This window comes from Schistocerca americana, chromosome 3 (assembly GCF_021461395.2).
Source record: "Schistocerca americana isolate TAMUIC-IGC-003095 chromosome 3, iqSchAmer2.1, whole genome shotgun sequence".
Classification (NCBI taxonomy): Eukaryota; Metazoa; Arthropoda; class Insecta; order Orthoptera; family Acrididae; genus Schistocerca; species Schistocerca americana.
The window spans coordinates 776,931,642-776,947,123 of record NC_060121.1 but is presented as its reverse complement, the minus strand read 5'-3'; the positions used below and the strand labels follow the sequence as shown (position 1 = coordinate 776,947,123).

Here is a 15,482-nt window from a genome sequence, read left to right as displayed (position 1 = left end):
AGGGTGTTTATAAATGAATATCGGGGTTTTAACGCTTTATAATATTTATTATATTAAACTTACAGTTATAAATGATATGTTAAATGAAACAGCAACTCAAACAGTTTTACTAAGAACCTTACAAATGTTCAGTGTGAGAACCATATGTCACACGGCACACATAAAGTCTATAGCCGAGTTCTTCCCAAGCGCTGGATAGGCTGCAAGGGCCCCAATGACAGGGCTTGCTTTGCATGGCCTCCACGTTCACCCGACTTAACGCCATGCGATTTTTTCCTTTGGGGCTTCATCAAGGATCGTGTGTACGTGCCTTCGCTACCAGCAGACCTCCCTGAATTAAGAAACCGGATTGAAGCAGCTGTTGCTACAATCACTGAAGACACACTTATTAGCTTTTGGGAAGAACTCGGCTATAGACATAATGTGTACCGTGTGATAAATGGTGCTCACATTGAACATTTGTAAGGTTCTTGGTAAAACTGTTTGAATTGCTCTTTCATTTATAACTGTAAGTTTAATATAATACACTACTGGCCATTAAAATTGCTACACCAAGAAGAAATGCAGATGATAAACGGGTATTCATTGCACAAATATATTATACTAGAATTGACATGTCATTACATTTTCACGCAGTTTGGGTGCCTAGATCCTGAGAAATCAGTACCCAGAACAACCACCTCTGGCCGTAATAACGGCCTTCATACGCCTGGGCATTGAGTCAAACAGAGCTTGGATGGCCTGTACAGGCCCATGCAGCTTCAACACGATACCGCAGTTTATCAAGAGTAGTGACTGGCGTATTGTGACTAGCCAGTTGCTCGGTCACCATTGCCCAGACGTTTTCAATTGGTGAGAGATCTGGAGAATGTGCTGGCCAGGGCAGCAGTCGAACATTTTCTGTATCCAGAAAGGCCCGTACAGGACTTGCAACATGCGGTCGTGCATTATCCTGCTGAAATGTAGGGTTTCGCGGACATCGAATGAAGGGTAGAGCCACGGGTCGTAACACATCTGAAACGTAACGTCCACTGTTCAGAGTGCCGTCAATGCGAACAAGAGGTGACCGAGACGTGTAACCAATGGCACAATGGCACCCCATACCATCACGCCGGGTGATACGCCAGTATGGCGATGACGAATACACGCTTCCAATGTGCGTTCACCGTGATGTCGCCAAACACGGATGCGACCATCATGATGCTGTAAACAGAACCTGGATTCATTCGAAAAAATGACGTTTTGCCATTCGTGCACCCAGGTTCGTCGTTGAGTACACCATCGCAGGCGCTCCTGTCTGTGATGCAGCGTCAAGGGTAACCGAAGCCATGGTCTCCGAGCTGATAGTCCATGCTGCCGCAAACGTCGTCGAACTGTTCGTGCAGATGGTTGTTGTCTTGCAAACGTCCCCATCTGTTGACTCAGTGATCGAGACGTGGCTGCACGATCCGTTACAGCCATGCGGATAAGATGCCTTTCATCTCGACTGCTAGTGATGCGAGGCCGTTGGGATCCAGCACGGCGTTCTGTATTATCCTTCTGAACCCACCGATTCAATATTCTGCTAACAGTCATTGGATCTCGACCGACGCGAGCAGCAATGTCGCGATACGATAAACCGTAATCGCGATAGGCTACAATGCGACCTTTATCAAAGTCGGAAACGTGATGGTACGTATTTCTCCTCCTTACACGAGGCACACAACAATGTTTCACCAGGCAACGCCGGTCAACTGCTGTTTTTATATGAGAATTCGGTTCCTCATGTCAGCACGATGTAGGTGTCGCCACCGGCGCCAACCTTGTGTGGATGCTCAGAAAAGCTAATCATTTGCATATCACAGCATCTTCTCCCTGTCGGCTAAATTTCGCGTCTGTAGCAATTTTAATGGCCAGTAGTGTAAATATTATAAAGCGTTAAAATCCCGATATTCATTTATAGACACCCTGTATTATAAATAAACGGAAAGACAGTCTATGAAACATTAGTAAGAAGTTTCTCACCTGTACTTCCGGGCTAAGCGGGAATACGTATAAGTTCGCACCAATAAGCACCGTCCAATTTTTACAATATAATTCTCTATGTTAATGATAACATCTGTACCTTGGAAACGAATATTTGCCGTATAAGTCTAATGTCTACGAGGATTGTGTGAAAAATAGCTTGTCACCACTTCCATATAAGCGGCAGCCAACGACACTTCTTCGACGTAAAGGGGCATCAACCATTTGGGGTGCCATTACGGCGTTCAACAACGGGTGCAATTGACCAGATGATGTTAACTGATTCAGTTATTGTGCAGATGGATTGCCAAAATGATGTCCGTGATTCAGTGTGGTGACGACTTCTGAGATTATCTCATATGGTTTGTCATTAACTCCCCAGGACCTGGGAAGTTCCTGCTCTAATCTAGGTGTCACTGCGTCGTACATGACGATCGATTTTATGCAGGGCGTGTCAGGAGTAGTGCTCATTATCCAGGGATACAACAGGAACGATCATTCGAAACAAAAAACTCCAGTCAACGTGTGCTCTAAAACGCATACGTAAAGCTATGAACACTTCTTCTTCCATACTGTGAAATAAATCTCTTCTAATGCAAGTGGTTTGCTTTTCGCATTTTGGAGGAGGTAGTACGGAAAAAAAAAGGCAAAATTATCAAGTATACGTGAGGTTTAAAATATATTTGTTGAGTAGAAGAGATATATTTCACAGTAGCGAAGATGGAAAAGTGCTCATAACTGTTAAGATAAGCATTAGAGCCCGTTTTTACCAGCTCTTTTTGCTTCGAATGATCGCTCCAATAGCCGCCCGGAGTGGCCGAGCTGTTCTAGGCGCTACAGCCTGGAACCGCGTGACCGCTACGGTCGCAGGTTCGAATCCTGCCTCGGGCATGGATGTGTGTGATGTCCTTAGGTTAGTTAGGTTTAAGTAGTTCTAAGTTATAGGGGACTGATGACCTCAGAAGTTAAGTCCCATGGTGCTCAGAACCATTTTTTTTATCATTCCAATCCCTGAATATTGACCGTTCCTGCCGGGACACTTACGGACTGCTACAGATCATTTTATATACTGAACAAACTATTCAACTATGTGCTAACAGCAAATTATTTTGCAATACAGCGCAAGTATATGGCACCTATGTTAGGTTCAACTCTGTATGAATCCCTCCTTCTGCAACGCAGTGGACGCTGTTGAATGAAAAATAAAAAAAGATATACAAGTAAATAAATAAATAAATAAATAAATAAATAAAATTAAATATTTTATTTTCGTGCAAGAATGATATTCTTATGCGAAAAGGCTGTAAAGATTTAAACCTTGTAACTTATCACTATATTTAAATCACAGTGAACATGATAATAAATGCTCTGTGACCTATACTGAGGTGACGCAAGTCGTGGGTTACTTTCTAATATCGTGTCTGGCCTTTGTCCTGTTGTAGTGCAGCACCTCGACGTGGACTCAACAAATCCTTGGAAGTCTCCTACAGAAATATTGATCCGTGCTAACTCTATAGGCGTCCATAATTGCGAAAGTGTTGCCGGTAAAGGATTTTCTGCACAAACTGACTTGTGGATTACGTTCCACAAATGTTCGATAGCATTTATGTCGGGCTATCTGAGTGGCCAGATCATTTGCTCGAGTTGTCCAGACTGTTTCTTCAAACAAATCGCGACCAGTTGTGGACCAGTGACCTTGCGTCGTTGTTTGGGAACATGAAGTCCATGAATTATCTCCAAGTACCCGGAAAGTACCATTTCCAGTCAATGATCGGTCCATTTGGATGAGAGGGCGCAATCCATTCCATGTAATCACAGTCCCTACCGTTATGGAGCCACCACCAGCGTCCCCAGTGCCTTGTTGACAACTTCAGTCCTTGGCTTCGTGCGGTCTGCTTCACACTCGAACCCTACCATCAGCTCGTACCAACTGAAACGGGGACTCATCTGACCAGGCCACGGTTTTCCAGTCGTCTAGGATCCAACCAATACGGCCATGAGCCTAGGAGAGGCACTGCAGGTGATGAACTGTTCGCAAAGGCACGTGCGTCGGTCGTCTGCTGCCGTAGCTTATTAACATCAAATTTCTCTGCACGGTCCTAAAGGAAACGTTCGTCGTACGACCCACATTGACTTCTGCGGTTATTTCACGGAGTGCTGCTTGTCTACAGCTCCGCCAATGCATTGCCTTTTTATATTTTATGTATGCGATGCTACCACCATCTGTACGAGGAGCGTTTGAAAAGTCCGAGAGTTGGCACCACCGGCGCGTATCGAGATCATGTTTAGTTAGTAGCATCTTTCTAAAGAACGCACACCAAGTTTCAGCCATATTGGTCTATTTCTTTGTGTTTGGCATTCGTGTGAATCAAGGTCGTCGAGTGATTGTCAAAAAATGGACGAAAAAGAATTTCGTGTGGTGGTTAAACATTACTTTCTGAAAGGCAAAACGCCTTAGGAGACTAAAGAGAAGCTTGATAAACATTGCGGTGACTCTGCACCTTCGAGTAGAACAGTTTATAAGTGGTTTCAAAATTTTCGGAGTGGCTATATGGGCAAAAGTGATGCTGAACGTTCTGGACGCCCTGTGGAAGTTACGACTCCAGAAATCATTGATAAAATCCGTGATATAGTGATGGATGACAGAAGAGTTAAGGTGCATGAGATTGCTAGTGCTGTGGGCATCTCGAATGAATGGGTACATAATGGTTTGCATAAACATCTGAACATGAGAAATCTATCCGCAAGATGGGCTCCGCGATTGCTCACGCTTGACCAAAAACGCAATCGTGTGAAGTGTTGCAAGGATGGTTTGCAGCTGTTCAGGAAGAATCCGCAGGACTTTAAGCGTCGTTTCATCACTGTGGATGAAACATGCATACATTACTATACTCCTGACACCAAAGAACAATGTAAACAATGGGTTACCAAGGGAGAATCTGCACCAAAAAATGCGAAGGCCATCCTTCGGCCGGAAAGGTTATGGCGACGGTCTTTTAGGATTAGCAAGGGATAATCCTCATCGACTATCTGGAAAAGGGTAAAACTATTACAGGTACGTACTATTCGTCGTTATTGGACCGTTTGAAAACCGAGCTGCAAGAAAACGCCGGCGATTGGACCGCAAAAAGTCCCTTTCCATCACGACAATGCACGAGCACACACCTCAGCAGTTGTAGTCGCAAAATTAATGGAAACAGGATTCCAACTCCTTTCATATCCCTCCTATTCTCCAGACTTGGCTCCCTCGGACTACTATTTGTTCCTCAATTTGAAGAAATGGCTGGTGGAACAAAGATTTTGTTGAAACGAGGAGGTGATTGCGGCAACTAATAGCTATTTTGCAGACTTGGACAATTCCTATTATTCGGAAGGGGTCAACAAAATAGAACATCATAGAACGAAGTGTATAAGTCTAAAACGAGACTATGTCGCCGGCCGGAGTGGCCGAGCGGTTCTAGGCGCTACAATCTGGACCCGCGCGACCGCTACGGTCGCAGGTTCGAATCCTGCCTCGGGCACGGATGTGTGTGATGTCCTTAGGTTAATTAGGTTTAAGTAGTTGTAAGTTATAGGGGACTGATGACCTCAGAAGTTAAGTCCCATAGTGCTCAGAGCGATTTGAACCATTTTTTGAGACTATGTCGAAAACTAAAAGAAAATACCCCAAACACGTAAGCAGTTTTTATGATTGCACGGACTTTTCAAACGCTCCTCGTATATGTGCACATCGCTATCCGATGACTTGGTCACCTCAGTGTAGAAGCCACTGTATATTTACATCTGTATGATCTCTGTACTGCTTATGTTGTTGATTTGTGTTTGTGTGCCATCCACAGCTGAAAATGTAAATTTATGGCGATACTCAGTGCTACGTTCAGCTGGAACATCTCGTAGCTTTATTATTGTTTAAACTTTTCGGTGCATGGATGCTTGACCACGTCGATTGCTGTTTGCAGGAAGATGACATCAGAGATGGCAGAGAAGGCGGCTGCTGCAGGTGGGTGTCGGCCATATCCGTGGAGCCGGTTATGTTCCTCTACATGTTCGCCTTCATGATCACCTCTGTGGTCGAGCAGGCGTTCTTCGTGGACCGCGCCTGCAGGGTCGACCTCCGCCTCTCCGACGAGATCTGTTCTAATCTGCAGAACGAGACGTTCAAGGATGACAACACAGAGGTGCAGGTACGAACTCGTCACCTTCTACATCTACGTACACTCATACTCATAAATTAAGGATAATGCTGATACATGGTGAAACAACGCTCTGGTGGACGGTTTGCGCGTTTAAATTACCTCGGGGTATGACCGTGCGGTGCATTTGACCTGCAGTCGTCGCACGGTGGCGCTGGCAGCAGTCCACCTACGCAGAGGTGTTTTGGTGCATGTCAGAGTACGGTGCAGCGAGTAAGTGTGCAGATGTTTTCAGACGTGCTAATGGTGACTGTGTCCAGGCGCTACAGTACGGGACGTCCACGGTGTACAACACCACAAGAAGACCGATATCTCACCATCAGTGCCCGCAGACGGCCACGGAGTACTGCAGGTAGCCTTGCTCGGGACCTTACTGCAGCAACTGGAACAGTTGGCTCCAGACACACAGTCTACAGACGACTGAACAGACTATTCGCCCGGAGACCTGCAAGGTGTATTCTACCGGCCCCTGGTCACAGGAGAGCCCGTAAAGCCTGGTGTCATGAACACAGTACTTGGTCATTGGAACAGTGGTCCCAGGTCATGTTCACGGACGAGTCCAGGTATAGTCCGAACAGTGATTCTTGCCGGGTTTTCATCTGGCGTGAACCAGGAACCAGATTCCTGCCCCTTAATGTCCTTGAAAGGGACCTGTATGGAGGTCGTGGTTTGATGGTGTGGGTTAGGATTATGATTGGGGCACGTACACCCCTGCATGTCTTTGACAGAGGAACTGCAACAGGTCAGGTGTACCGGGACGTCATTTTGCACCAGTATGTCCGCCTTTTCAGGGGTGCAGTGGGTCCCACCTTCCTCCTGATGGATGATAAAGCACGGCCCCACCGAGCTGCCATTGTGGAGGAGTACCTTGAAACAGAAGATATCAGGCGAATGGAGTGGTCTGCCTGTTCTCCAGACCTAAACTCCATCGAGCACGTCTGGGATGCTCTTGGTCGACGTATTGCTGCACATCTTCAAACCCCTACGACACTTCAGGAGCTCCAACAGGCACTGGTGCAAGAATGGGAGGCTATACCACAGCAACTGTTCGACCACCTGATCCAGAGTATGCCAACCCACTGTGCGGCCTGTGTACGTGTGCATGGTGATCATATCCTATATTGATGTCGGGGTACATGGAAACAGTGGCGTGTGTTTTGGGTCGGTTTTCTCAACTTATCACCAATACCGTGGACTTACAGATCTGTGTCGTGTGTCTTCCCTATGTGCCTATGCTATTAGCGCCAATTTTGTGAAGTGCCACGTTGTGTAGCACCATATTCTGCAATTATCCTTAATTTATGAGCATGAGTGTAGGTAATCCTTCGTTCTCCAAAGTCCACAACACAATAATGATAAGAGACAGTAGCAGCCAAGAGAAATGTCACTATAACACTGCTCAACAGTTGGCAAGAGGAGATCGTCTGTTGTACTGTCGTTGTTATTGGGATTGGACTGTGTATATGCGAACACCGTTTCATGATATGGACATTTTTGTTATTGTGATCATCAGCCCGGAGACTGGTTTGATGCACCGTTCCATTCTGGTCTATCCTATGCCAGACTCTCCATTTTTGGATATCTACTGCAACCTACGTCCAGCTGTACATCCTCACTATAGTCAAAACGAGGTCTGCCTCAAGCATTCTTTCCTCCACAGTTCCTTCCATTACCAAACTGACCATATTCTGATGTCTCGGAATGTGTTCTCTCAAACTATCCCTTCTTTTAGTCAAGCTATTGCCAAATTTTTCCTCGGAATTCAGTACCTTCTCATTAGCTATTCGATCTGCCCATCTAATCTTCACCATTCTTGTATAGCGTCACATCTCAGAAACTTTATTCTCTTTTTTGAATACTGCCTACGTTTAATTTCTGTGAGAGGCTGCACTCGAGACAAATAATCACGGAAAATACATTCTTATACTTTAATTTATATTCACTATTAACAAATTGCTCTTATTGAGAAAAACTTCTCTTGCTATTGCCAGACTGTATTTTTATACTCTCTTTACTTGTGCCATTTTTAGTTATTCTGTTGCTCAAACAGTAAAAATTATCTACTAGTTTTAGTGTCTCATTTCGTAATTTCCTCAGTATCGCCTGCCTTAATTCTACTGTTTTATTTGTCATCAATCTTCCAACTTTTTGTAGAAAACATTCAGTTCAACTGATCTTTCAACCACAATGTTATAGCCGTATGTTAAACTTCTTATTTCTTCTCTCTGAGCTTTAGTTCGTTTTCTTAATTTCTTCTTGGTTTTATTTACTATATGCTTTAGGTACAGATTGAATAACTTGTGGAAAATGCTAAAAGTCTGTCTCTTCTCAAATACTGCTACCCTTTCCCGTCCTTTGAAATTTATAACTGCAGTCTAGTTTTTTTGTACAAGTTGTAGACTCCCTGTATTTTACTGAAATGTTTCCATATTAATGGATTAGGAACAGGACGTGGACGAAAAGAGCCAAAGAAGTGAGAAAGGTTTGATGTTGGTTTTATTATTAACCACCACTTACACGGTCTGTTCAATATGAGCACCGGAGATGTCATCCAGATACTGTACAGCGCCAGATTTTGAGCTGGTTGCCAAAATTGGAACTAATTTTTTTCGAGCTGTTCTGCATTAAGGCATTAGCCCATCTACCAAGTTTCGTTACCATATGATAATTAAAGTCCGCAATGGACCTCTGGGATTTTCTACACTTTAATTATAATCCCCCGGTAGGTATTACACCACCTGCATCAAACATTACAGGAATTTCTCACTATAGATCGACTAATTGCAACAAAAAGCAGAAAGTTTACAGAAAAAAATGGTATGGTGTGAAGACGAGACGTCACCCCATACTTGTCAGGTGTTCAGTAAAGAATATATCCAACGGAGACCGTAATTGAAGATGCCCGCCTATTTATTATACGCTCCACTAATTTAATTAGTTTGTTGTCGTATTTCTCTCGGTATATTATCCGCAGATACCGAATTATCCGAGCGCTAACTGCAAAAAATTCTCCAAAGCACGTCCCCCAAAAACATTATTGGCATGCTCTGTAGAATTCACGTCCTGTGAAAAGCCCGCAACTGAACGTCCATTGTTTTAGTAAGGTGGGCTGACTTTGTGATGGGAACGGGAGACTGTCCTGTCATCTATGAAAATGAAGTAGTGGCCTATAATACCGTGGATATGTTGCATACATCATTCCACTGCTCACACTCAGTATTGATTCCTGACCCGCATCCCAAACTGAATTCGCTAAGTGTACCTTTACACGTGCCATAAAAATTGCTTATTGCCGCCAATACAGGGTGTTTATAAGTGATTGGTGCAGTTTTGAACGTTAATCACAATCCTTCAATGCATGCACCCTTAGTCACAAGAGACACATCTACACGGTCATCCAATTCTTCCCTTACTCGGCGTAGCAAGTCCTTCGTGATGGTCTACAGTGTATGCTTTCTTCGATGCCACACTTCCTCAAGGGAAACGGGCACTGGAGGCACATAAATTCGGTCGCGAGAGTGTTGTCAACAATATTGCAGCCACACGAACTACAGCCACATACACTACAACATTACCGGCCACTATTGCCCGACGTTTGCCGCAATACGTTTCCGGACCAGAAGTGTTTGCAAGAGGGCACACTATTGCCATAAAATGGACGAACGCGAGATAGAGGAATTGAGTGCTGCTCTACTGCTTGTACTTCACACAAAGATAAAAGTAGAATGAACAAGAGAAACAGGGCTTTATGGAAGCGTTCTCTTTTTTAAGTAGCGGAATGCTTCAGAAGATTTAACTCGAGAACTGATGCGGAATACATAACTATTGCATAATTTTACCAGAATGTCGAAACACGATTTCCAATATGCCGTACAAGCAATTCGTCCAAGAACTGTTAAAGTTGATATAAATATGAGAGAGTGTATAACAGCTACAACTTAACTGGTGATCACCCATTTTTAGAAAATGGTGATTCATACAGAAGTGTAATACAAAACTTTAAACTGCACTTCAATATTTCCAGTACCTGCTCGTGGTCAGTCTAATTTCTAATACGAATGTAGCAATATTGGTACCAAGCATAACAAAAATAACTCTGAGAGAATACTGAATGACAAATCTAATTGACAACGTACTGTCGAAAATAACGCTCTGTTACAGTAGACGGCAGTTTACAGGAGTGCTTGGTACTATGTTGGCACTGACCTGTCTAGCTGTACTGCATCCTTGTAGGCCAGCCGCATTTCATTCACTTGTCTCACTAGCCGCATTTCATTCACTTGTCTCACTTAGCTAACCTTATCTCCGTTGTAGTTACCAGTACGCTGCGCTCCAGAAATGCGAATTCTGTCTCATGAAGTTTTCAACTCGGGCACAGTTGTGGAATCTACACATAACTACGAATAAAGATGAACTAATTCTGGCAGAAGCCTGATACACTGTGGAGGCTCAGTGTGCTCAAACTAACTGGCTGTACATTCATTATTACATCGAAACGAAATCCAAGTTTGCCCTTATGAGAATTCAGAGAGCTGGCTCAAATTCGAGCGGGTTGATACGAGGGGTGCAAAGGCCACACATGAAACTTCACTCACGTAAGAACTTATGTTTTATAAATGCCACAACACAGCGACTTACGCGGCTGGTCCCCGCGGAGGTTCGAGTCCTCCCTCGGGCATGGGTGTGTGTGTTTGTCCTTAGGATAATTTACGTTAGGTAGTGTGTGAGCTTGGGGACTGATGACCTTAGCAGTTAAGTCCCATAAGATTTCACACACACACACACACACACACACACACACACACACAGCGACTCACATAAGAGCTTATGTTTTATAAATTCCACAACACAGCGAATCTGTGTTGGAGCCGGCTGGGGTGGCCGAGCGGCTCTAGGCGCTACAGTCTGGAACCGCGCGACCGCTACGGTCGCAGGTTCGAATCCTGCCTCGGGCATGGGTGTGTGTGATGTCCTTAGGTTAGTTAGGTTTAAGTAGTTCTTAGTTCTAGGGGACTGATGACCTCAGAAGTTAAGTCCCATAGTGCTCAGAGCCATTTTTTTTTTTCTATGTTGGTGGATACATTCAATGGTGAACAACACATCGAAAATGAACATCAAGTAACCTGCACCATTCAAACGTGGTAGCAGCAAACAAGAACTTATTAATGAATCTTACACTGGGTGCTATAAAATTCCCCTTACAAACTTTTAGGACTTGTACAGGGGGCCGAGCAAACGATGTTTTGAACTGGAACCTATGTCCGTAAACGTACAGTTCCGTGCTGCAGCCGTGTGAAAACACGTTTACTAGGTAGCTATGCAACAGGGTAGCGGTGGTGGGGGCTGCTTACGTCGCATCGGCTGATGTCATTTTAAGTCTGTCCTATCTCTCTGACCTGGTTCGATACTCATTCACATGGCTGGGAGTGTTAGAGCAACATGGTTGAGTACTATTTTGCATAATATGCCGAATGGCAAAGTTTATGGTAATGGAAGATCTGCTCGTCGCCTTTACAAAGATTGTTATCCACGACGTCCGACTCCATCGCATACCCTTTACACTACAATTATGCAGCAGCTTTTCGAGAAAGGATTATCTTCACCGTCAGCAGGCATGACTGTGGTGCTCAGGAGGACGTTACACACACGAGTTGGAGAGAGCGTACTGCATCTCGTTGAAGAGAGTACATGAGCATGCAATGAAAGTTGCTCGCAGCACTGTCTGGTATATGGCCAACAACTACATCCATACCTCCTCCAAAGGATACAGTCACTAATGCCAGCCGATTTTGCACCACGCATTAAGTTCCGTACGCAGTTTCTGCGCCGCTGCATCAGCGAATCCCTAGTATTTCTACGGCGCATTCTCTTCACAGATGAATGTAAATTTACTAGGAATTGTGTTTTCAATTCCCGAAACAACCTTGTCTGGGCAGACGAAAGCCCACGTGCCACGCATGTCCAGGCATTCGAACATCAGATTTGGTATCAATGTGTGACCTTGTATTCTGGATAGCAATATGATTGGACTGTACTTGCTGCCACCCAAGATCACGGGCCCCACCTGCTTGACCTTCGTACAACAAGTATGTTGGATGTTGTACCACTGAACGTCTGTCAAGACATTTGGTTTCCGCTTGACGTCACTTCTGCTCACTACTCACATGATGCTTGGGAACATCTGGACCAATGATTCGGAAGCAGATGGCCGCGGTGGTCCAATCGCATGGCCTCTGCAATCACCGGCGTTTTTCGTCTGGAATCGAATGAAGAGTTTGGCTTATGAGACTCCTGTAGAGACGGGATAAGTGCTGGTTTCACGAGTTGTGGTCGATGCAGGACAGACAGCAGAGATACCAAGTGTGATGGAGCAGGTGTACCATTTCATCATTCGTAGGTACAATGTCTGCACCGAACTTGGTGGTCACTACATGGAACCTTATTGTATTGGATCAGAATGGTAACCCTCCTTTGAAAAGGACAAAATGGTTTAAGTTTATGTTTTTTAAATTTATATTTTACATGTTGTGTTTCATAGGACCAAATTGAACCACCAGTCTCCATGGTCGTGGAACGAGTCAGTACGTGAAATTATAATAGAAGAGTAATAAAAGACAAAATGAAACGTTTACGAATCCTATGCAGACAAGTCATAAGTTTAAATAAACGCGATCAACAACATACCTCAGGAATCAGCTTAATTTTTTAATTTTCTCAGGTGTTCCTCGACAGAATAGAAGTAATGGGCCATGAGGAAACTCTTAGACTTGAAAGTGCGTGTATTACTGCCAAGATGTTTAAATTATTGTGGAAGTTTATTGAAAATGGATGCAGTAGAATACTGCACGCGTTTCTGCTCAAGAGTCAAGGAGAGGCGTTCGTCCAAATGTAGGCTGGATTTCTGCCTAGTATTAACCGAGTGAAAGCTGCTAACTCCTGGGAATAGGCTGATATTGTTGACAACAAACGACATTTAAGAAAATGTGTATTGAGAGGCCAATGTCAGAATTCCCAGACTACTGAACAGAGGTCGACAAGAGCTTTGTGAACTTACAGCACATATTGCTCCAACCACACGTTTCTGAGCCAAAAATACCCTTTTTTAATCAGAGTAGTAGCCTCGAAAAATAACACCATACTTCACAAGTGAATGAAAATAAGCAAAGTAGACCACTTTTCACCGAGCGAGATGGTGCAGTGGTTAGCGCACTGGACTCGCATTCGGGAGGACCACGGTTCAATCCCGCGTCCGGCCATCGTGATTTAGGTTTTCCGTGATTTCCCTAAATTGCTTCAGGCAAATGCCGGGATGGTTCCTTTGAAAGGGCACGGCCGACTTCTTTCCTCATCCTTCCCTAATCCGATGAGACCGATGACCTCGCTGTTTGGTCTCCTCCCCCAAAACACCCCATCCCATCCTAGACCACTTTTCGTGTTGAACTATCACCAGGGTTGCCACAAGTTCTTGAAATCAGGGAATATCAACGAATTTAAACGTATCAGGGAAATTCAGGGAAATTTGAAAAAAAAAAACACTGGAAAATCCCGTTTTTGTCTCAGTAGCATGAAATTATTTGTTTACTGAGATGTCATGCATCGTCACTGGCTGGGCGCAGTTTAGTACGCGCGCCGCTTCCCTACTTTCTCGTTTTTACTGCTTCTCCCCTTACCCTCCCTTCATCTTGCAGTCAGTGCTGCCACCACTACTTGCTGCTAGCCTAGCAGCTGCCGATGAGAGGCAGGGAGGCGTGGGCAGCGGTTTGTTTGGATCTGATTTTCAGAGACTGTTGACGCAGTGGCCGGAGACAGCGGTCGTGTGTGCATGAGTTGTGTCTGAGTGATTATGTGAATGTGTGTGCGCTCTCGTTTTCTGCCAAAGACTGTGGCCAAAAATTTGATTGTGACAGTGTGACTGTATTTTCTATGTGCCTGTCTGTGTCTCAGCGATCATCGTTACGGCTAGTTGCTACCTATCCTCATTAGTATAGGTTCTCAGAGTATTTTCGCAAGTTATCTGTTGCGTTGGTGATCACCGCGGTCTCATTTCATCAGTATGGTGTTTGTGACACGTGAATACTGGCCACACGAGTGGACTACCAAGACGGGCCAAAACCGCAGGCTATTTCTGTGGGTGTATCTAACGGATCGGGCCTGCCGATTTGAAGCCCATAGTTTCCTACTAATGTGTGGGCTCTACCTATCGGATCTACTCTCACTGGTCTGCCCACAGGCAGGGTTTGTCAGTGTGTGGCGTAATACGGCGGATTTTCATGGTTTATTCATGTACCCAGGACTGTGATGCTCCTCGGCAGGCCAGAGGCCACAGGTGATGGATTAGAGGACTTGCGACTGTCTCACTGCAGGTACATTGTACAGTGCGGCGTTTTATAGCCATTTTACACTGCTGGCCATTAAAACTGCTACACCACGAAGATAACGTGCTACATACGCGAAATTTAACCGACAGGAAGAAGATGCTGTGATATGCAAATGATTAGCTTTTCAGAGAATTCACACAAGGTTGGCGCCGGTGGCGGCACCTACAACGTGCTGACATGAGGAAAGTTTCCAACCGATTTCTCATACACAAACAGCAGTTGACCGGCGTTGCCTGGTGAAACGTTGTTGTGATGCCTCGTGTAAGGAGGAGAAATGCGTACCATCACGTTTCCGACTTTGATAAAGGTCGGATTGTAGCCTGTCGCGATTACGGTTTATCGTATCGCGACATTGCTGATCGCGTTGGTCGAGATCCAATGACTGTTAGTAGTATATGGAATCGGTAAGTTCAGGAGGATAATACGGAACGCCATGCTGGATCCCAACGGCCTCTCATCACTAGCAGTCGAGATGACAGGCTGTAACGCATCGTGCAGCCACGTCTCGATCCCTGAGTCAACAGATGGGGACGTTTGCAAGACAACAACCATCTGCACGAACAGTTCGACGATGTTTGCAGCAGAATGGACTATCAGCTCGCAGACCACGGCTGCGGTTACCCTTGACGCTGTATCACAGACAGGAGCGCCTGCGATGGTGTACTCAACGACGAATGTGGGTACACGAATGGCAAAACGTCATTTTTTCGAATGAATCCACGTTCTATTTACAGCATCATGATGGTCGCATCCGTATTTGGCGACATCGCGGTGAACGCACATTGGAAGCGTGTATTCGTCATTGCCATACTGGCGTATCACCCGGCGTGATGGTATGGGGTGCCATTGGTTACACGTCTCGGTCACCTCTTGTTCGCATTGAGAGCACTTTGAACAGTGGACGTTA

General features: G+C 44.9%; 1 protein-coding gene across 1 annotated transcript in view; it reads left to right on the top strand.

Moving 5' to 3' along the window:
- LOC124606656 (proton-coupled folate transporter) overlaps positions 1-15,482 on the top strand; it is a 329,568-nt gene that overhangs the window by 123,824 nt on the left and 190,262 nt on the right. The window contains exon 2 of the mRNA XM_047138661.1: positions 5,964-6,188. Coding sequence (XP_046994617.1) covers positions 5,964-6,188 — 225 coding nt within the window. The remainder of the gene's footprint in view (positions 1-5,963; positions 6,189-15,482) is intronic.